The sequence below is a fragment of the Heptranchias perlo genome, chromosome 22 (genome assembly GCF_035084215.1).
Source record: "Heptranchias perlo isolate sHepPer1 chromosome 22, sHepPer1.hap1, whole genome shotgun sequence".
Classification (NCBI taxonomy): domain Eukaryota; kingdom Metazoa; phylum Chordata; class Chondrichthyes; order Hexanchiformes; family Hexanchidae; genus Heptranchias; species Heptranchias perlo.
The window spans coordinates 5,517,457-5,540,409 of record NC_090346.1 but is presented as its reverse complement, the minus strand read 5'-3'; the positions used below and the strand labels follow the sequence as shown (position 1 = coordinate 5,540,409).

The window sequence follows — 22,953 nt, the reverse complement described above, 5'->3', positions numbered from 1 at the left end:
ATGGTTTTAAAATGTCATTGTAGTTTTGTGTAAACAACTTTCTTTTTGTTAGTTTGAAGTGTTGGACCTCCTCACTCCAGAATTACTTGCTGGACTGACTGTGAACTCTGATGCACTGAATAACACAAACAAAATCATCCAGATCGTTGATGCCCTCACAGGCAGACACATCGGTGAACTGACTGCATACTTGACACATTTTGCTAATGCTACACGAATGGTAAGATAACTTTCATCTTGGAAGGTTCCAATTTCCATCATAACTTCTGTTTCGGTTATAAAATCTTTTGTCAGCTTAATCAACCTGCTGGAAGATTTGGTGTGAGATGTTTAGGAAAAGATTACAATTGTGTCATGGTGGTTCTGGTCTCAGAGTGTTGAAGGCGAAGAAAACATGCCAGAGTTTGACTAAATAATGTCTAGAGTCAAGAAATGTAGCCCGATGAGAGATCTAAGTGTGTGTTTACCTCCTCAGTTGTGCTGTGCCGAAATGGTTATTAGGTCAGGTAGTTAAAGATATAGGAGTTGAATATTCACAGGGGTGCATCCCAGTGTAAGTGCCGCGATACGCCCACCCACGACTCCCAGTGCTGATCTTGTGAAAGCTTGAGGGGTCCTGGCCATCACTTCATTTAAATACCAATGGCGGGCACCCACTATGGGCACATCAAAGATGCTCATTTCCTCCGAAAGGTTGAAAAATCAGCTGTTTGCTGCTTGCGTCTGGGGGGTAGGTGGAGGAACATGTTCTGGATTTCATCCAATAACAACAACAACAAAATCAACTTGCATTTATATAGCGCCTTTAATGTAGTAAAACGTCCCGTGGCGTTTCACAGAGCGTTATCAAGCAAAATTAGACGCTGAGCCACATAAGGAAGAATTTGGACAAGTGCCGAAAAGCTTGGTCAAAAAGGTAGGTTTTAAGGAGTGTCTTAAAGGCGGATAGAGAGGTAGAGAGGTGGAGAGGTTTAGGGAGGGAAATCCAGAGCTTAGAGCCTAGGCAGTGAAGGCACGACTGCCAATGGTGGAGTGATTAAAATTGGGCATGTGCAAGAGGCAAAAATTGTAGGAGTGCAGAGATCTTGGAGGATTGTAGGGCTGGCAGATGTTACAGAGATAGGGAGGGGCCAGTCCATGGAGGGATTTGAAAACAAAAATGCGAATTTTAAAATTGAGGCGTTCCCGGACCGGGAGCCAATGTAGGTCAGCAAGCACAGGGGTGATGGGAGAACGGGGTTTGATGCGAGTTAGGATACAGGCAGCAGAGATTTGGATGAACTGAAGTTTATGGAGTGTGGAAGATGGGAGGTCAGCCAGGAGAGCTTTGGAATAGTCCAGTCTAGAGGTAACAAAGGCATGGATGACGGTTTCAGATTTCAGCAGCATATGAGCTGAGGCAGGGGCGGAGATGGGCGATGTTACGGAGGTGGAAGTAGGCGGTCTTGGTGATGGAGTGGATATAGAATGTGGTTGGAAGCTCATCTCAGGATCAAATAGGACACCAATGTTGTGAATGGTCTGGTTCAGTCTCAGACAGCGGCCAGGGAGACAGATGGAGTCGGTAGCTAGGGAACAGAGTTTGTGGCAGGGACTAAAAACAGTGGCTTTGGTGTTCCCAATATTTAGTTGGATGAAATTTTTGCTCATCCAGTCAGACAAGTAATGTGACAAATGAGAGACAGTGGCGGGGTCGAGGGAGGTCGTTGTGATGTTGAGCATGGTGTCGTCAGTGTATATGTGGAATCTGCCGTGTGTTTTCAGATGATGTCACTGAGGGGCAGCACATAGATGAGAAATCGGAGGGGGGCAATGGATAGATTCTTAGGGGACTCCAGAGGTAGCGGTGCAGGAGCGGGAAGAGAAGCCATTGCAGGTGATTCTCTGGCTATGACTGGATAAGAATGGAACCAGGCGAGCGCAGTCCCACCCAGCTGGACGACGGAGGAGAGTTGTTAGAGGAGCATGTTGTGGTCAACAGTGTCAAAGGCTGCAGACAGGTCGAAAAGGATGATGAGGGATAATTTACCACGGTCACAGTCATATAGGATGTAATTTGTGACTTTGATAAGGGCCGTTTCTGTACTGTGGCAGGGGCGGAAAACTGATTGGAGGGATTCAAATGTGGAGTTTGTGGGAAAGATGGGCAAGGATTTGGGAGGCGACAACACGAACAAGGACTTTGGAGAGGAAAGGGAGGTTGGAGATTGGGCGGTAGTTTGCAAGGACAGAGGGGTCAAGGGTGGGTTTTTCCAGAACGAAAGTTGAAGTTCCCCCACCAGCCCTTCCCGTAAAGGGGACAAATGTCAATAATTTTTCAAACAAACAACATATTTTTCCCATTGGGTGTTCGGGCCATAATCAAGGCCAGGTCCCCAGGTACGGCCCACATTGACCATTTGGCGGCTTGATGCACCTGGCTTTACCAAATGTATCACCACCGATGATCTGCCAGACCTGGCACATGGGAACTCTGGGCATTGGCAGTCCTCGTCTCCAGCCCCAACTCCTCCTGCGTCACGGTCGTTGTTTGGTGTAGGCCGATGCAATGCCCCCACAAGGCCGTACGGTACCTTTGGGGAAAGCCAAGACCTGGTGTTGCCGGGTCTTGATCTAATCTGTATCCATTCTGCTACACTCCTGCTGATTTTACGGCTGCAGTGCACTGGAAGGGCCCTGGATGCTCAGCCTCTTACATTTTATCTGGCCTCAGTGTGGACTTTAATAAAAGGATGATGTTGGTCCCTAACACACCAATAATGACAAAAGTGATAACATGTTATGACTGTAATCACCATAATCTGTAGCATTTCCTACATTACCAGATAAAGAAAGTGATTGGCAGGCTCTGAATCTGTACAGGATAGAGAAATATCAGAAAACTTGGAGTAACATGAGCACTTTTAAATTTTGTCTCATTTTCAAATAAAAATATTATTGTTGTCCTCAATGAATTAATATAATTGACTATCCATTAATTTCAGATGAATATTACAACTTTTCAAAACACAACAGTAAGGGACCAGATGCTGAGCAAGATCATGCAGCTGTTGGAACCCCTGTTTCCATCATTTAATACCACGGACTATATTGACTGGTTCCAGACCAGATTAAGTCTGCTGCTACCCAGTATTACAGGAAAGGAGCTTTCCACCATACCCACCAACATAACCTGTGAATCTTACCAAGCCATGTGAGTACACAGTGTTCAGACTTTAGTGAGAAGAGACAAGTCAAAGGGCAAGTATTCTGCCTTTGTCAGTGAGCGCTAATGGTTGATGGCATTGAGTTTTCATGTGCTCTCCCAGGAAAATGTCCCAGGAGAATGTTGGCCACAGTGTTAGAGCATTTGTGAATTGGTTTAATGTGAGTTCTGACTGGGTATACTGTGCAATAGGCTGTATTTGTGTGTCATGAATTGCTGGAATGCTTTCCGGGAAAACAAACTAGAAACCTCTAAATTTATACCGAAGTTGGTATTTCACTCGCTGTCTTGAAAACCAATCCTGAATTTACCAGATTTCTTAGAAACACAGTCTGTTTCTCAGGCCAGTGTATTTCAATGACTAGAATTCTCAGTTATATGCAAACTTGTAATTAATATGTTTAAGTTATGAATTACATACTGCATATTAATGGACATATATCAAATTCCTCTGTCTGCTCTTTTAACAATTAAAACTTTTTTTAAAAATTGGTCAATGTCTCCATTGAAATGGTAGGGAAGGGCAGGTAATAAGTATTGGGCCAAATCTTGCTGTAGCAGGCCGTCTAACGGCGTCTGCTGTTCGTTAGACTTGCCCCTGCACATTAACGTTTTAAATTTATTGTGTGGCAAGTTGGTGAAAGTGCGAGGTGATAATGTCGCAGTGAGCGAGACGGGGCATCATGGGGCCTGAGTGAACAGGGCAAGTGGCTGTGTATCACCATAAACAATCAGATTGAAGGATTGTGAAATTACCAGTGCAAGGAGTGAGCAGGAAGTTAAATTAGAGTGGGTGAATTCAATATCACATGAGATACAGAGAGAAATAGAGAGAGTGAAAATAGAGACAGAAAGGAAAAGTAAAAAAATATTAAAAATAGGCAGTTTTATATTTTTAAACTCTCCAGCAACAATTAAAACCTAAAGGAATGAAGCGCCACACTTGTAATAGTTAATTTTCAGTGCCAGAGAGGTTGTTTGGCAGTAATTAACACTAATCATGTCGTTAAAAGGGTACTTAGACTGGAATGGACGAGACTTAACTTTCTGTGGAGAGTTTAGTTCGTATCTACAGCGCAAATACAGCAACTTCACGCCGTTCAGTGAATTTCCATGGTGAGGCAGAGAGCAGGATGCCATTTTCGTGAAGAGAGACTGGGAAGATTGGGTTTGTTTTCCTTGGAGCAGAGGAGGCTGAGGGGGGGACATGATTGAGGCGTACAAAATTATGAGGGGCATAGATAGGATGGATACTAAGGAGCTTTTTCCCTTCGTTGAGGGTTCTATAACAAGGGGGCATAGATTCAAGGTAAAAGGCGGGAGGTTTAGAGGGGATTTGAGAAAGAACTTTTTCACCCAGAGGGTGGTTGGAGTCTGGAACTCACTGCCTGAGAGGGTTGTGGAGGCAGGAACCCTCACAACATTCAAGAAGCATTTGGATGAGCACTTGAAATGCCATAGCATACAAGGCTACGGACCAAATGCTGGAATATGGGATTAGATTAGACTGGGCTTGATGGCCGGCGCGGACACGATGGGCCGAAGGGCCTCTATCCGTGCTGTATAACTCTATGACTCTATGACTAACGGCGAAGCAGCACAACTCGGACAGCAACTTTTGCATGTTTGAGTTTAACCGCGCATCTGCCACTCACCTGAAGTTGCTGCCACATTTGTGCATAAGTAAAGGTGAACGCCATTAGCCTCACTGTTATTTTGAAGGAAAATCTGGGCCAGTGAGTATTTTGTCTGCTCATATCACCAACAATAACTGTTTTGAGCCATATTGAAGTCAGATGAGTCAGCTCGTGTGATGTTAAGGGTCTGTGCACTATAGTGTCTGCAGGAATGTTGGCGACACAGCATGTCGCCCTTGCTGGAAATGAAGGAAATAACTTGCTTCAGTTTGTACCACGGTTGTGACATACATTCTGTCTGAATTCGGTGAGGAAGTAGAAAGAATAACAAAGCTTGAATGTGAACAGTGGGAAGATGCCTGCTGTCTGCCTTGTACCAGAGACACTTGGTGTAATTTTGACTTTGTGCAATAGCGTAAAATCGGTGATAGTGAATCGGGAGCCCGTTTTACATCTCTCCCGACTTTTATTTCCATTGAAGTTGATGGAAGGACTGCCGATTTACTATCACCCGTTTTACACTATCGCACAAAGTCAAAATTACTCCCAATCACCCCATTAAAAGATCGGATATATGAACACGTTGTAGCATAAAGTGCTCACAGTCTGAGAAAATACAGTTGGTGATTCCTACCAATCGATACCAAGTTGAATGTTTGATTATGATAATAGATGGCGTTAGAAGTTCTTTTTTATGTTTACAGAATTCAAGGCCTGGGTGATTTGTACCTAAGCCTATCAAAGTCACAGCATAGAGAGATCTGCAACTTTAGCAAAAACTTCTTGACCTTTCAACTCAGTTCAGCAGGTAATGCACAAACAGTACTGGTGATGGTAGTGGTTTTTATTTTACCAATAAATCAATCACATGATCAAAAATAGTGAGATATTTAAGATGAATGAAACCCAATATCGTTAAAGGGGAGTAACTCAGTGGGGCAAATACGTTCAACCTAAGATTGTCTCCTTAATGGTTGTAAAATAAATTTATTTTTATTTTCTCCTATCTTTGAGGAAATATCCTACATCTTCTCAATGGCAGGGCAGTCTCCCAGAGACAGACCATGTCTGATCTACCAGCTGCTCCACTGGTACATGTGCAGGCCTATGTGTGGAGCAGCTTCCATTGTCCTGTCTTGAGGGCTGAACCCTTCAGTCCTGCTGGAGTATGAGCATTGTCATTCAGGACTGGGGAGGAGGCTAATGCCCACTGAGCAAAATGGAAGTTACCTCAAATTATCCGCGACTGCATGCGTCAGCAGAGTAACTGCCTTCTTCCTAGGGCACATGGTATGGTGTGTCTTCAACAGCTTGCACACCTTACCCTACCTCATTTTTGCAAGTTAGGAAAAACTAACATTTTTTTACAATCTCTATTAAAAAAAAGTCGAGAGAAGAATGTAATTTGAATGTCTAAAGCATTTGCCTGTTAATGTCACCGACTGTGATTTCTCCCTTGATATGTTTAGGGTGTGCATTGAAGTCAGATGAAGGGAGCGCTATAGTAAATTTATACTAATACCTGTCTCAAACTGTATTATTTCCATTTATAACTGAAATTAAATTTGATAAGTAAGCATTTTTTCAAGCACAAGCTAAGAGGAATATTGTGGAACCTGATGGTTAGGGCTTGCATGTTGCTCATGGCCTATCCGGGCTGCATGAATTCCATGAAATTGGGGAAAGTCTCACAAAACTAATCTCTGAAAAAAAAATTGCTACGCAACCATCGAAAACTCCCCACCAAAGTTAGAGGGGTTGGAGGAAACAAAAGAAGAAAATCAGAAAAAGAATATCAGAAAAGAATCTCATCGATGCAAAACAAGCTGTTTCTAGAAATGAATGGAAGCAATTCACAGGCTCAATGTGCAAGACACGACATTCATCTTCTCCACTGGCCCACTGCACTTTAAGACAAGCCTCAAAAAGACAAGAATTCATCTTGTCTTTCTCACTGAAATAGATTGAAAAAAATTGCTGTGGAACGAGAGCTATTGGAGCACTGGGATAACTGGCCTAAATGTCCCTGAAAATGCAATTGGAGTCCTAGCTGCATCATGGGACTCTGATTTGCATAGTCAAAAGGCCGAGTGCCTGAAACAGGTGGGTGCCCTAGCCACCAAGGTAAAACCCCTTTAAAAATGGCAGTGCCCAGAGTGTTGGCGTTAATGGGGCAGTAAGTCTACCGACCCCACTTTGAGCTCATTACCACCCCGTTAGCACTGATTTCACCAAGTTAAAATCAGTCCCAAAGTGTGCAAAGCTCAATCAAACTCCCATTGGAAAACCTACAATCCTACTGATAATTTGATAGTTGTGAACATATTGCAGGTGACAGTTTGAGACAAATATACGAATAGGGATAACAGTGAGTTGGGAATATGTAGCTTGCAATGCGGAAATCTGTGCAGTTCAGAGCAATTTACAGCACAGGTGGAAGATTTTTAACTGGGAATAGGTTTTGGATGGGTTAGAGATGAGCAAACATCAAACCCCACCCACCTCCCGATGGATCAATTTGAGGCCTAGGCTATTTTAGGCCTTATGTACATCCCATCGGCCAGCTACCTGCCCAAATTGGGCAGAAAGAGGCAGCTGGCCAGCTGGTTGATATCGCACAGCATGGAAGGTAAGTGGTGGGGAGGAGGTTTGGGCGGGTTTTGCGGGTGGAAAGATTTGGGAGAGGGGGAGCTGGGGCAGCAGAGACCGAGAATCCTGCTGTTCCTCCTTCTCCTGGTCCCACAAAGGAAAGTTTAACACTTACCTTTTGTGACCTCTTCAGTCTTCAGTATAGCTTTCATTGAGTCAGGTGGCCTTTGGTGGGCTCCCTGCAGAAACCTGATTTAGGCATGCGCCTCATCTGCTGTCAGAAATGGCAGCGTTAAAATCCCCGTCTAGCGGGAACGGCTGCTCCTTTTTAACTGCCCCATGCCTAGTTTTCCCCCATGGAATGGATTGGAACATAAAGCTGTGAAATGGGAGCTACAGCACTGGGAGAACTGTTACAATCTCAGAGGGTCACAGACTCCACCATAACTGTCCTATTATTGTCTAAGGAATTTGCCTCTTGTGTGAATTAGTCCAGGTAATAATGTTGACCTTTACCCTGTAGGTTTCGCAGGTATTCCATGTGCTGCCAACACGACTGGAAGCCGTGACTGGATACTAAAGAACTTTTATAAATTCATGGCACAAGTTTCTTTCAGAGCCTTATTATTTCTAAACAAGAACTTTTCTGCAGTAAGTTATTTAAACTTCATTATACAGAATCCAGACAGATATTGGCGCTGACGCCTAATTTCAAATTTCCTTTGCTTTTTTTTTAGTGGTTTTAAAATAGGTTAATAGAGTAAATAAGGAGAAACTGTTTCCACTGGCAGGAGGGTCAGTAACCAGTGGACTCAGTATTAAGATAATTGGCAAAAGAACCAGAGGGGAGATGGGGAGACATTTTTTACACTGCAAATTGTTAAGATCTGGAATTCATTACCTGAAAGGGCAGTGGAAGCAGATTCAGTAGTAACTTTCAAAAGGGAATTGGATAAATACTTGAAAAGGAAAAAGTTCCAGGGCTATTGGGAAAGAGCAGGAGAGTGGGACTAATTGGAAAGCTCTTTCAAAAATGCCGACATGGGCACGATAGGCTGAATGGCCTCCTTCTGTGCTGTCTGATTCAATGGAGGTAATTTTAACCCCCAAGAATGGGTGGGCTGGGGGCAGGTGGGTAGCAAAAATAGTTGATTTTTGCAGCGGGACCACATCCTGGCTCCAACGGGCCCACTTCCGGGTTTAAGCCAGGTGCATTAGGATGCTTGTGCACAACAGAAACCCAGAAGTCCCGTCCCGACTTAAAGCCGGCGGGCCGATACTTAAAGGGGCAAAACACCTCATTGGGATTGTTGAGGCACTTAAATTTTTGTGTATTACAAATGTCAAACAAATTTAACCTTACCCGTTCGGGTTTCCCATCGCTTCTGATTCACGTCAGGTGAAAGCAGAGTGGAAGGGCCGGATCCATGAGGAGAGTTATTGCACTGCTTGTGGGCCTGGATGGAGCAGAAGTGCTTCATCCAGGCCCAACAAGCTCACCTGGCACGACCGGACCCCTGCGATCGGCCGACCCCCCCCCTCTCCCCGATGGCCAAAACTCCTCCCGATCTCCGATCTTCTCTTGATGTCCTCCGATCTTCTGGCAACGTCCTCCGATCTTCTGGCAACGTCCTCCGATCTCCTGGCAACCTGATCACCTCAAAGGAACTTAAGAAATAGGAGCAGGAATAGGTCATACGGCCCCTCGAGCCTGCTCCACCATTCAATAAGATCATGGCTGATCTTCTACCTCAACTCTTTTTCCTTCCTATCCCCATATCCCTTGATTCCCTCAGTGTCCAAATATCCATTGATCTCAGTCTTGAATATACTGAACAACTGAGCATCCACAGCCCTCTGGGGTAGAGAATTCCAAACATTCACAACCCTCTGAGAGAAGAAATTCTTCCTCATCTCGGTCCTAAATGGCCGACCCCTTATCTTGAGACTATGACCCCTAGTTCTCCAGTCAGGGGAAACAGCCTCTCAGCATCTACCCTGTCAAGCCCTCTAAGAATTTTATACGTTTCAATGAGATCACCTCTCATTCTTCAGAGAATCGAGGCCCATTCTACGCAATCTCTCCTCATAGGACAATCCTCTCATCCCTGGAATCAATCTAGTCCCACGATATCTTCCACCCCCCCCCCCCCACCACCTCATATCCACCACAGCCCATGATCTCTCCTTCCCTCCTCTCTGATTCCTGTCCGACAGCCAGCCAGCCTGTCAGTCAGGCTGGCTACCGGGCGTGAAACCTGGAAGTAAAATTTAGTGCCCTCATTAAGGTCGTGATCGCAGATTGCGACCCGCCAACTTAACTTCCAGTTTCGCAGCCGATTATCTTCCCCCCTGCTCCCTTCCCGCCTCCATGGTAAAATCTTGCCCTACGATTCTAAGATTCTATGATATCATCTTGGTATTATATAACGGCTTTTGATTTCTGTAGTTTGAAATACTGGACCTTCTCAGTACACCGCAACTCTCTGGACTGACTGTAATGTCATTGAATAACGTATCTCGCATCAATATGATCATTGACGCCCTCAGCAATAGAAGCTTCACTGACTTGATTGCCTACTTTACCCAATTTATTGATGATACACAAGCGGTAAGATACCTTCACGTTATTCCTTGGATGTGTTTGGCTTCCTTGTCAACTTTGATATTGGTTCTATTACATGTAGCATTTTTCAATTTGAATTGTTACGCTTCCTCATCAATAAACATTTGAATAGGGAGAGAGAAGAATCCATGCTTTTCACCAAATAAAATTAAAATTTTGTTTTCCCTTATTCTCAGAAGGTTACCAAAATATTAAGCAAGAGATGTTTTGGAAATTCTTAGAATTTTGTGTCCATAGCACTGATCCCATCTTATTGAAGTCAAAGCAAAAGCACCAGTGCTTACCAAAAGTAAAGAAAAAATAGCTTTAAGTTGGTGCTTTAGGCATCACACTCAGTTATGCTACAGCACAGCTTGTGAACTGAGGTGCTGAAACATTTTACATTTCAACTGGCATCAGTACGGGCAGTAACAGTGAGTGGGGTAGATCTTGGCTTTGTGCAATCGAGCAAAACGGGTGATAGTGAGTCAGCAGCCCATTTTACATCTCTCCCAATTTTTATTTGCGTTGAAGCCAAGTTTGTGTTGGTAACTACAATGTGTACGAATAATAGGATCAGGAGCAACAGAGAAAAAGGTAGAATGCTCCCATACACCACAGATGTAACTAAGAAGTATTTGCATTGCTTGCTTCTTAGTCTACTAGTTGATGCTTATTGGAACTTGTGGTCTTTCCTTCGTTAATCGATAGAGAAAAAATGATTACCAAACACCGCAAATGTGTTTAAAGGGATGGACATCAGATGTTGTGCATTTTGTTAAAATGTAGGAAATGTCAGAATAGAATGATAATTTTTGGGGTAGATTTTTGTCTCCACAGCCCTTTATATTAACACAGGAACAGGAGTAGGCCATTCAGCCCCTCGAGCCTGTTCCACCATTCAATTAGATCATGGCTGATCTGTCTCTTAACTCCGTCTACCCACCTTGGTTCCGTAACCCTTGATACCCTTGCCTAACAAATCTATCAATCTTAGTTTTGAAATTTTCAATTGACCTAGTCTCAACAGCTTTATAGAAGTAAAATGAATGGAATGAAAATCAGGCAGGTCCTATAAAGGGCATGTGATCTGCCCCGTCAGATTACCACCCAGGCAGTGAAGATGAAAATCTACCTCAGTTATATTTTACTTTCATGTAAATTGCTACTGTACTGTCAAAGAATCAACGTAACTCTACCTTTTGTTTCAGATGGACATTACAGCCATTCAACACACGATAGTAAGAGGCACAATGCTGAGCAGGATCATGCATCTTTTGGAACCCCTGTTTGTAAGATTTAACACCACAGATTATGCCAAGTGGTTCCAGAACAGATTACACCTGCTGCTGCCCAGTATCACAGCCAAGGAGCTGGCCAGTTTACCCACTAATATATCATGTGAATCATATCGAGCCATGTGAGTATAAAGTGCACACTGTACAGGGTTTATTGGGAGGGAACCTTCTTAGTTTCAGCAAATAAAGATCAACGCACTGACTGTGTATGTTTGAGTACATCGGTTTGATAGTGATATTTTATGAATGAAGCTCATTTACTACTTTTAGGATCTTATTTATATTACACACTGGGGTAGGTCTTGACTTTGTGCGATAGAGTAAGACGCGTGATAGCAAATTGGCAACCTGTTTTACATCTCTCCCGATTATTATTTCCATTGAAGTCGATTATTGTACAAAGTCAAGATCTACCTCACTGCCTTTATTTTGAATAAAATAGTTCAAATACTATTTTGAGACTTTGACAGCTGTATTTTGAGCATTGGGATCACTAAATGTGGACCATCCTAGTTTATCTTCCAGAAAGAATCTTAAGTCCCTGCCTGGCGGCATCCAGTTGTTGTTTAAATGATTCCAGGGCTTTTGTACTCACTACTTACCTGGACATCTATCTCATCTACTCCTGACATCAGTCTTAAATTTGCCTTTTGCTGGATTGAACTGGTGTTGACCTGAACCACAAGATCTTTATAATCCTGATTCAAGTGTCATAATGCCCTGAACACCAGAGCACACATGGCATAAATATTTTACGTTTATAAAGTCTTGAGGTAATACAGTTGAAGACACTATCCTGACATGCAATCTGTTGATCCGATAAAATATAGTTGGCGGATATAGTTTAATGTTTGGAAGTAAGCAGAGAGAAAGTTCTCCTTAAATGGTAAGGCTTTACGGGGCAATTCTCCTCTTTGGGGTGGAGTACCAGTATGGTGGGATTTCCTCTTGCCCCTCTGAATCTGCCCCTACCCCGATGTGCGAGGGTGATAAATCCAAGCGTTGGTGCAGTGGGAATGCTACTGCAGTACCAGAAGAGGTGATGAGGGACCTTAAAGGGGAAAAAGCGCCCCAAAGATGGCAGCAAGGATCCCACTGACCGGCCTCGACCGAGAACGAGGGTCTGACTTGGACGGAGAAGAGGCAGCTACAGGGCCCTCTCACTTCATTGGTAGACTTCAGTTCCTTTACCCCGCTTCCCAAGGCCTACCGCAGACCTTCCACCTGATGGCCCCAGGAAGTGGCAGTAAGTTGGGTGGACAGGAGGAAAATCCACTGTGCACCCAGGCCCCACTCCTCCACTGCCATTTACATGCAGTGGGTGGGTAAGAAATGGCCAGCAGTGGTGCTGGCGGGAGCAAGGGAAGCAAATTCCGTTCAGCTTGATAGACCTCACCACAGACATTTTTCCGTCATTCTTCGCTATAATCTTGCCCGATTTCAGGCAGGGCCATGACGGAAAATTCCACCCAAATGTAGAGGAGCAGACGGACGTGGTGTGCAGATACACAGGTCATTAAAGGTAGATAAGGCTATAAAAGGGGCAAACTGAATCCTTGTTTTTCTATGTGGAAGCATAGAATACAAAAAACAAGGAGACAATGTTGAATTCCTCCAGGACCTTAGTTAAGTTGCTATTGGAGTATTGAGTACCATTTTGAGCACCCCATAATAGGGAGGATAATGAGAATAAATAATGTCATGGTTTGATTACGGTAACATTTAGAATGTCCCCTACCACTCATTTACACAGAACTTTAATTAGAGGAACAATTGAAACATAAACTGCTGTTTTAAATGAACTGCTTTTATTTCTTCTATAATTGCATCCTGAACTCTCTCCAGATTTAGCCATAGAGGGGAAAAGAGTAAGAAAAGCAGAAGAGTGGCAGGTGTGACAGGGGCTTGTACTAGAGAGAGAGATCCCCATTACAGGAGCCGCAGACACAGGAGCACATGTGATTAAAAACATAGTTAACTAACAAATATGCAGATACAGACCTCAGATTCATACCATTTAATATCTTTTCTTTTATCTCTACAGATTGAAAGGGCTGAATAGTTTATACCTAAATTTTACATTGTCACAGTACAATGAGATCTACATTTTTGGTAAAAAATTCCTGAATTTCCAACTCAGTTTATCAGGTAATGTATTAATTTTTCATTTTTGCCAATAAATGCTTCACAAAAGAAATCCAATCACACCATGACAAAATTCCATTTAATGTAATATTGTAGGTTATGCAGCGAGATGTTTTCACATGAGGCAAACTTGATATTGCTGAAGAGAAAAAAGACTGTGGGGAAAATACTTAATTTTGAAATTCTCCACTCGAAAAATTGTGGAAACGTTTACTTTTGATTTCTTCTATCTCGTGAGGAGATAGTAAGGTTGATCTTCCTCATTGCTGCACCTGGAAAATGCTCAGTTCCCGAATGCTGCAGAGAGCAGTTGGTGGCGGAGACCCATTACATCATGTCTCTGCCCAAAGTAGGTTGCCTAGGTTTTTAAACACTGCTTAAAATGGGCAAAACTGGGCCTGCACCAACGCTGCTGTGTTAATGAGGCGAGATGGGGTGTTCCCACCTATCAATGGGGAAACCAGATACATTGGTAGCCCAAAAGAAACTGGTAGTGAGGTTTGCACCAAGCTCTTTCAGTCTGAGGAGGGCCCAGGAGCAACCCAAAGAGCAGGGGCCAGAAGCTTTCAACCACACTCTTGTTTCCAGCGAATGGCTCTGCCACAGGACAGGTCTGAACCTGGGGAGGAGGAGCCAGTTTAATGGTCCATGAGAGGAAATGCAGGTGAAGAGTGGCCTTTTGAAGGCATAGGGCACTTTGGGAATGTTGTGCCTATGTGGAATCTGGCACAAGGTGAGGGAGAGGAAGATCGTCCCTATTCATTCAGAGTCAAAGGCACGCTGCTCAAAACTTATTTTTGGATCTCACTGCTGGAAGCGAGCTGTCCAGTAACGCACATTGGTAGGTAGCTCACCTCGTCCTTTCTCAATTGGGAACTTTCTGGTACCATTGGAGTATTATGAGCGGAAGCCAGGACTGGAAGGAGAACAGTGTTCACTGTACAGAATGAGTGGTGCCTACTATGGAGCCATTTGGAACTTTATGTATCCATGTAATGGAATACAAAATAAAGTGCAATAAATTACTGTAAAACAAGAGAACCATGCATTACTGCCTTATAATTGTATAAATAACTTGATTTGTGTGTGAAATCATGCAGCTAACAACACTAGTGTTTCTCCTGCAGGTTCCCTAGGTATTGCATGTGCTGAGAACGCTAATGGAACCCATGAATGGATAATCAATAACTTCTTTAGATTCATGGCACAATTTAACTACAGCGACTTCACAGAACTGAATAAGAACTTTTCTGGTGTAAGTTATTGAAACTATGACATCTATTTTATACAGACCTCAGTCAGACAGGGATCTCTGGTCCCTCAGTCAGACAAGGATCTCTGGTCTCCAATTATAAACCCCATTTCTTTTATATATTTTTGTGGCTCTTAAATGTCATTGAGGCTGCATTTGAACACCTTTTGATTTCTTTAGTTTGAAGTGTTGGACCTCCTCAGCCCGCAACAACTCTCTGGATTGACTGTGAACTCCGATGCATTGAATAACACAGATAAAATCAGCCAGATCCTCAATACCTTCACAAGCAGAAGTTTCAGTGACTTGGTCGCCTACTTCACCCAATTTATTCATGATACACAATCGGTGAGACAGGTTTCCTTTAGTCTTTGGAATTTTTAGTGTCCGAGGGTAATTTCCACCTTTACCATCGGGCAGAGCAGATTGCCTGCCTATTGTAGACCTCAGCAGCTGGCCCTGCCAAAGTGCGTAGAGTTAGGGGAAGGTCCCATTAATTTCTATGGGTTGAAAATTGGATAGGGTCTACAACGGGCAGTGAAGGGGACTGTGTCTCAAAAATGTGTCTGATTCTACCACATAATATTTGACAACCTAATTTTTTTATGGTGAACTTTATAAAGTACGGAAGAAATCTTGGTGATAGTCACCCAGCAACGACTCTCCCTCAGGATGCTCTCCCTTTGTGTTGATGTACCAGGTGGAGGATAGGTGACTTACCACAGCAGCACCCTCTGATTGGGAGCTCAGGATCAAGCCTGTATCCTTGTAGTCCATGTTATTATGTATCTATGGGCCCACGTTCTGTGCCACTGAACCAGTGAATTATCTTGACTATATCATGGCTGGAAGGTGAGCTCCAGACCTTAGCAGCTGGCCCTGCCAAAGTGCGTAGAGTTAGGGGAAGGTCCCTTAATATGCCTGGCATTGATGGATGTCCATGCCACTAGGGCATCCACCATTGTATCCATGCCGGAAATTACAGGGGAAGTTGGGGGGGGAGGGAGAGTTGTTTGGTGGGGGGGGGGGGGGCGGTGGCGGGACGTGGTATTGAGCCCCTCTCCACAAAGACGATTTTACTCCAGCTGCTTGGCAAAGGGGCCAGTGAAAAAATATTTTTGAGAAAAAATATTCTAATCCCCTTCGGGGGATTCAGGCCTTGATCCCGGTCTAGACTCCCAGTGGTCTGCACATCATCCCCCTGGGATGGCCGGTATTATCTAGGCGTACCTGCACCGACCAACCAACCATACACCAAGTCACATTGAAGGCCTGGGGTGCTGGAAGGTTCTGACCTCACCCCCTTATGATGGCAGCCTTGTTAGGGGTGGTTGGAGTCTGCGCCCCCCCAAAAGCCATCCTGGACTTTTATGTGCTAGGTAAGGAATGGGCTTATCCAGGTCCTGGCCTAGTTTCCAACCATTCCGGTGTTTCCCCACAGACATTAAGGCAGAAGTACACAGGAATGGCCACACATTTTCAGCTAATATATTTTTATTTTTCATGTAAAATTATTGCAGCTGTTTTCACAAGGGACATGTAAATGACTCTTCACGTATCATTCCCTTCATTTCAGGTGGGCATTACAGCTATTCAAAACACGACAGTGAGGGACACGATACTGAGCATAATCATAAAGCTGCTGGAACCACAGTTTCCAACATTCAATACCAGTGACTATATTGACTGGTTCCAGACCAGATTGCATCTGCTGCTACCCAGTATTACAGGAAATGAGCTTAACACCATACCCACCAACATAACCTGCAAATCTTACCAAGCCATGTGAGTATATGCCTGTTGTTTATGTAGTGATTTCAGGTCAAAGGCCATTTTTAATGGTAACTGTTGTCCAACTTATGCCCGTGAGTGGGGTGTGCACGTCACTTCTGGACTGTACCTTGTTGATGCGAGACTCCTCCTGTTTTGTATTCTATTTAGTTGGTATAATTGTCATTGTTAAAAACCTTTAAGACAGGCTTGCGAAGATCTTAGCAAGAAAGAACTTCCATTTATAAAGCGCCTTTCATGACCTCAGCACGTCCCAAAGGGCTTCATAGCGGGGCCCTGAATTCATCTGAAACTTCTATCAATTGTCACATTCACTGGCCTTGAACCAGAGCAAGTTGCATATTTTCGACCCTGGGGGGTAAATTTCCACGGAGGTTCTCCTGCTCATCCAGTGTAATTTCGGTGGAAGAGCTGCAGAAATCCTGGAAAAAAAAGGCGTTTAAAAAAAAGCACTCTTACCAAAATGAAACAAGGTTCCCACGGGCCCTAGCCACTTAACGTTTTCACGAAGAAACACAAGGATTTTGACTGTTGCCGCTAGGTGGGAAACAGGTATTAGCGGGTGCACTGCTCGTTTTTACGTGCTGCCCGATTTTCCTTTCCATTGAAGTCACACTGGGTGCAAACCAAGCAGCCGACCTTCTGACGCCCTTTTCCTGCCCGGTGGGAAGTTAAAATCGACCCCAATAGTGTATAATTGTTGAGTAAGGATCCAATTTGTTTTCTCATCCAAAGCACTGAATATGCGCACGTGCTATTTTCATGCTGCTTCTGCGTTAAAGGGATGAGCACCCTCTTACAAAGTTTGTGCTTTCTCTTGAGCACTTTTGAGCAACTAACTTGCTAAAAGATGCCAAGGAGGAGGCCTTCATAACTGCCTAGTTTTTGGCAGGGACCACGCAAGAGCATGAAAATAATAAATGCTATTTTTTTTCCCACAAAATGAAAACAATACACAGCAAAGAACGGTTCACTTCCGGGTGATTACTAGATAAATCAAAAGCTTCTCTTTCGTTAGATCACTGTTAAACACAATTTCATGAAATGTTTTGTATATTTTTATGCTCGTAGAGTAAAAGGTCTGGACAAGTTATATCCAGACTTATCAACGACACAACAAGAGGACATCTACAATTTTATTGTAAAATATCTGACTCGCCAACTTGATTCAACAGGTAATGTACAACCAGCCTTCAGTCCTATGCTGACAGGCTTGTTTGCCTGCAACATCAATTTTCCCCATTATATTGAGTGTACATTTAAGGAAGTTTTGAAATAATTCATGAAACAAACAGTGGTCAAGCTTACTCAAGATCCTTAGCATGGGTGAAATGCTCAGAAACTTTACAGAATTCCAAACTGGAATTGTGACTTGCGTAACTCTGTTTCTATCATTGGACAGTTTTCTCAGACTGTTACTCCCCCACTCCTTGCTCCCCCATTCCCCCAAGTTTCCCTTCATGAAACCTGCTTTAGCAGGGCAGGACAATCCACACTGATCTTCATCTGCCCTCCTGTGATAGAAAGCAATAGTTATGACCCTACACTTGGGGAGGAACAGTCCTGTACAACAAGAAATTGAAGTTAGATGTCTGGACAAGAAGTAATGAAACTCATCTTAACTATGGCAGATGGTTTGACGTTTCAAACCAGTACTGAATGTTAAACCAGCAATCACTTTGGGGAGCCAGAGCTGCAAGGCTACTGAGCCACTCCTATACTTTGAGTTTAGTTATTAGATGGTGGACAACCTTGTTTAGGATTCATTAAACTTTCAATTAATTTGGAAGTACTCCATTCACAGGCTGGTACACAATTAGACAAAGATTTAAGGTGCTGATGGAGCACAATGTGTTCCAAGCTATATATATGGCTGATTCCCTGATCAGGTACTCCCAGGCAGCACTGGTGTAAAATTATTGGCCTGCAGTCCCTGATTTTCTGCCCATTTAAATTTATAGATGGAAAAATCAGGGGCTGGAGGCCTCCGATTTCCCGACAGGCAATACCTGTGCGTGCCACTCTCTCCTGGAAGTACACACTTAGGGAATGAGCCGCATTGTTTTATTTAATGAGATTTGATGTAATCTGTCTCTTTACTTCTGCAGCATCTGCGTGCACTGCTCGTACTATTGGAAGCACGGTTTGGCTCCTGAATAACTTCGGCAGATTCCGATCATTTATCACATACAGGAATCTCACAGCTTTGAACAAGAACTTCATTGGTGTAAGTTACTCAAATTACAGAGGAAAGTAATCTTAAGCTTAAACATTTATTTTCCTGGGCCTTATTGGGGCTTTATCACAATATCTTAGGCTAAGAATTGTCAAGTTTAGAGTGGACAAAAGGCACACGTTAGTGATGTACTAACGTGTGTCTTTTGTCCACCCCAAACTTGCACGGATGAAGGATCTTAGCCAGCTTCAATTGGCTAGACCATACCTACAGTCAAAATGGCCAGTGGTTCTACAAAAGCTTTAGACAGTTCAGTCGCTCAATATAAAAACAAAGTGTTAACCACATGACTTGGTTCCACTTACATTCAAAATATAGTTTTGGTAATGTAGAAAATACACTAACTACACTATCATAGCACTGAGTCATGCTCAAAGAAAATGTAAGCCTTAGATGGGCTTACAACACTGAAGTCATAATTCACCATCTCATGCTCAACTTTGACTGCAGCTCAACACTGGGAGCACTGTATTTACCCTATAGATGCTAAGATTTAAACAAGCACAGAATTTTTTAAAAATCCCCCATTACATAGCACACATCAATTCCAAACAAAGAATCATAAGAACATAAGAAACAGGAGCAGGAGTAGGCCAATCGGCCCCTCGAGCCTGCTCTGCCATTCAATAAGATCATGGCTGATCTGATCCTAACCTCAAATCTAAATTCATGTCCAATTTCCTGCCCGCTCCCCGATCATGGAATCATACAGCACAGAAGAGGCCACTTTGCCTGTGCTGGCTCTTTAAAAGAGCTATCCAATTAGTCCCACTCCCACAATCTTTCCCTATAGCCCTGCAATTTTTCTCTTTTCAAGTATATATCCAATTCCCTTTTGAAAGTTACTATTGAATCTGCTTCCACCACCCTTTCTGTGCATTCCAGATCATAACAACTCGTTGCATAAAAAAAATTCTCCTTGTCTCCCCTCTGGTCCTTTTGACAATTATCTTAGATCTGTGTCCTCCTGCCAGTGTGAAGTTTCTCCTGATTTACTCTATCAAAATCCCCCTTATTTTTGGACACCTATATTAGATCTACCCTTAACCTTCTCTGCTGTAAGGAGAACAATCCCAGCTTCTCTAGTCTTTCCATATAAGTGAAGTCTCCACATCCATATTTGAGTTGATAGTTGGATAATGTTTCCATGAATTATTTCTCATATAATGATTGGAACTATTTTTCTTTGCTAATTCACTTGAAGAGAAGCTTCAAATTATAAACATTCTTAACCAGGTCACTTCTTAGCACTTTCCTTGCCTTAATTTTATTGAAATCAAACCAAAAAATAATATGGAGTACATTCAACCAATCTTACTTTTACTTCTTTATCAGATCAACTTGTTTTTGAGATATGATTTAAACAGTTTGCACTATGACAAGTTGAGATATGAATTATATCTCACTTGTGGTATCTAATTTTGAGTCAACGTACTCATAGGATATGAGGCGTTCAAAAGTATTTCTTTACACAGAATGTGATTAATAGCTAGAACTGATTAGCGGCAAGAGTGCTTGAGGCCAGGACACTCAGAAGTAGTTGGGTTGGTGTTCCAGAAGGATGAGCTCAAGTGGGTGAAAGGGCCTTCCTTCTTCATTTGAACCTATTCTGGTATATGAATCAAATCCCTTGTGTCTTCCTTACTATAATCTCCCATGCAAACCTGGAGCATCCAATAAAATCAAAGCGCCTGATTCTCATTTAAATTTCAATGACTATTTGATCTTGGTCATTATTTTTGATTCATGAAGTACAGTAATCTGGTTACTCAGTAATCTTTCGTCAGTAAATGATAAACCTTGACTAAAGAAAATATGGACAAGTAGCCTGTTGAATCTTAAGAGTATAATATGTAGAATATATAAGGAACATTTATTAATATAATTTTTAATTTGCCTGCTTTACATGTAAATTAGGTTATCAGTACAGTAATATGTTATCCGTATCAGTACTATTTAATAATGTACCCCCATATACTATACCCACCTATATAATATTGACCAGATAGGCACATTATATCTAAATTCCACATTCCATGGCTGTTTATGAAGTTTATTTTGGGAATCTGCCGAAGTTACAGCGGACATTCGGGACAACCTGCAAGGAAATTCTACCCAAGATTGATAACATTGGTGCTACCAATGAGGTATCTTTTCCCTTTTATCCAAATCTTCTACAATAACACAAGAACAAGAGAAGGACATACCACACATTCAGTGTATGCACTGTAGCCTCAAATATCCATCACTCTGCACTCTCAAATTTCAACCAGATGTTTCATGGGGATCAGGGCTCCAGATCAGATCAGTGGGAGTCTGACAACCAAAACTGATGAAGAAAAACGTTCAATTAAAATATGTCTGTTGAAAGAAGCGTTGGAGACTCTCAATTTTCTGCCAATTTCCATTAACCACCAGCGGGCATTTTAAAAAAAAATTATTCATTCATGGGATGTGGGCGTCGCTGGCAAGGCCAGCATCTATTGCCCATTCCTAATTGCCCTTGAGAAGGTGGTGGTGAGTCGCCTTCTTGATCTGCTGCAGTCCGGGTGGTGAAGATACTCCCACAGTGCTGTTAGGAAGGGAATTCCAGGATATTGACCCAGCGACGATGAAGGAACGGCAATATATTTCCAAGTCAGGATGGTGTGTGACTTGGAGGGGAACATGCAGGTGGTGATGTTCCCATGCGCCTGCTGCCCTTGTCATTCTAGGTGGTAGAAGTCGCGGGTTTGGGAGGTGCCATCGAAGAAGCCTTGGCGAGTTGCTGCAGTGCGTCTTGTAGATGGTGCACACTGCAGCCATGGTGCGTTGGTGGTGGAGGGAGTGAATGTTTCAGGTGGTGGATGGAGTGCCAATCAAGTGGGCTGCTTTGTCCTGGATGGTGTCGAGCTTCTTGAGTGTTGTTGGAGCTGCACTCATCCAGGCAAGTGGAGAGTATTCTATCACACTCCTGACTTGTGCCTTGCAGATGGTGGAAAGACTTTGGGGAGTCAGGAGGTGACTCACTCGCCGCAGAATACCCAGTCTCTGACCTGCTCTTGTAGCCACAGTATTTATGTGGCTGGTCCAGTTAAATTTCTGGTCAGTGGTGACCCCCAGGATGTTCATGGTGGGGAATTCAGTGATGGTAATGCCATTGAATGTCAGGGGGAGGTGGTTAGACTCTCTTGTTGGAGTTGCTCCATAATGATGCATAATTGAGTTTCAACTGCATTTGTATGATGATCTTTACTAGTAAAGTGTGGAATTATGGGATGTCCAGAATTCGGATGTCTTTTAAAACAACGATTAACAACGAGCAAACTGGACTTGGTTGATCTCCTTAAGGTGCTAGTCAGAGTTCTGTAGATACACCTAGCTTCAACTGCTGCAAAAGCAGAATTTCTTGAGTTTGGCGAAAATGGTTCCAATATTTTTTCAGTCTGACCACATGAAGCTGGTGTAATGAATTGGATGTAATGAATTGGACTGTTGCCTGGGTTACCTGAGCTAAATTTTTGAATTTATAATATTTCACTAAGGTCATATTCAGCATATTTCTCAAATAGGCTGGCAGCAGATTAGTTACAGAGGATTCACATGCTGTTTTCTTTTCATTTTTCACAGCTTGATGCAGTAAAATTTCTGACTGTATCTCAACTGGGGGAGTTGGCTGGTAACAACGGGACATTGAGAAACGCTGATGATGTGCGGAAAATTTTCAGAGACATCACTAGTGCCACTGTTACTGAGTTCATCAACACATTCAGTACTGCTGTCAATCAGGTAGGAGACTATTTCAATCAGTTTTAGATCAATATCTGTTTAAAAGCATCCCCCATTCAGCAATTTCTCCAAATTAATTGTTTAGTTTCCAAAGTGTTCACCACTGTTAATACCAAGCATGTTAATGAAATTGTTGTCCGGTTCTATTAACCAATAGAATGATGCTCTAAAGTTCAAGGTGCTCCATAATAATGGTTATTAATATTGTAAAATAAAATCTTTTTAATAGTTGGAAGTGCTGTGTGAGTCATCAATGTACTTGGGAAGACGAAAATGAACTCGACAGAAATAAAAACGGAAACTGTTGGAAACAGATCAGGCAGCATCTGTGGAGAGAGAACAAAACTAATGAGTCAGGTCAATGACCTTTTAACTGAACCTCTGCAGCAATACTTTGTTTTGTTTTATGAGAGTCCCAATGTGAACC

General features: G+C 42.9%; 2 protein-coding genes across 2 annotated transcripts in view; both read left to right on the top strand.

Moving 5' to 3' along the window:
- Positions 1–7,689, top strand: part of LOC137340899 (uncharacterized) — a 58,254-nt gene extending 50,565 nt beyond the window's left edge. The window contains exons 21-24 of the mRNA XM_068003702.1: positions 53–220; positions 2,985–3,193; positions 5,547–5,650; positions 7,625–7,689. Coding sequence (XP_067859803.1) covers positions 53–220; positions 2,985–3,193; positions 5,547–5,650; positions 7,625–7,689 — 546 coding nt within the window. The remainder of the gene's footprint in view (positions 1–52; positions 221–2,984; positions 3,194–5,546; positions 5,651–7,624) is intronic.
- A 4,722-nt stretch (positions 7,690–12,411) lies between these two features.
- On the top strand, positions 12,412–22,553 carry LOC137340898 (uncharacterized). Its single transcript, XM_068003700.1, has 8 exons — positions 12,412–12,659; positions 13,379–13,482; positions 14,607–14,734; positions 14,912–15,079; positions 16,308–16,516; positions 17,594–17,697; positions 18,631–18,749; positions 22,368–22,553. Exons 1-8 carry the CDS (start codon positions 12,412–12,414, stop codon positions 22,551–22,553), a joined length of 1,266 nt encoding a protein of 421 aa, XP_067859801.1.
- Positions 22,554–22,953: the final 400 nt, after the last annotated feature.

Coding starts and splice junctions, on each gene's coding strand:
- LOC137340898 (XM_068003700.1), top strand. CDS start 12,412: ATGGCAGCAAGGATCCCACTGACCGGCCTCGACCGAGAACGAGGGTCT. Junction 13,483..14,606: donor TTTCCAACTCAGTTTATCAG/GTAATGTATTAA, acceptor TTTCTCCTGCAG/GTTCCCTAGGTATTGCATGT. Junction 15,080..16,307: donor TTATTCATGATACACAATCG/GTGAGACAGGTT, acceptor CCTTCATTTCAG/GTGGGCATTACAGCTATTCA.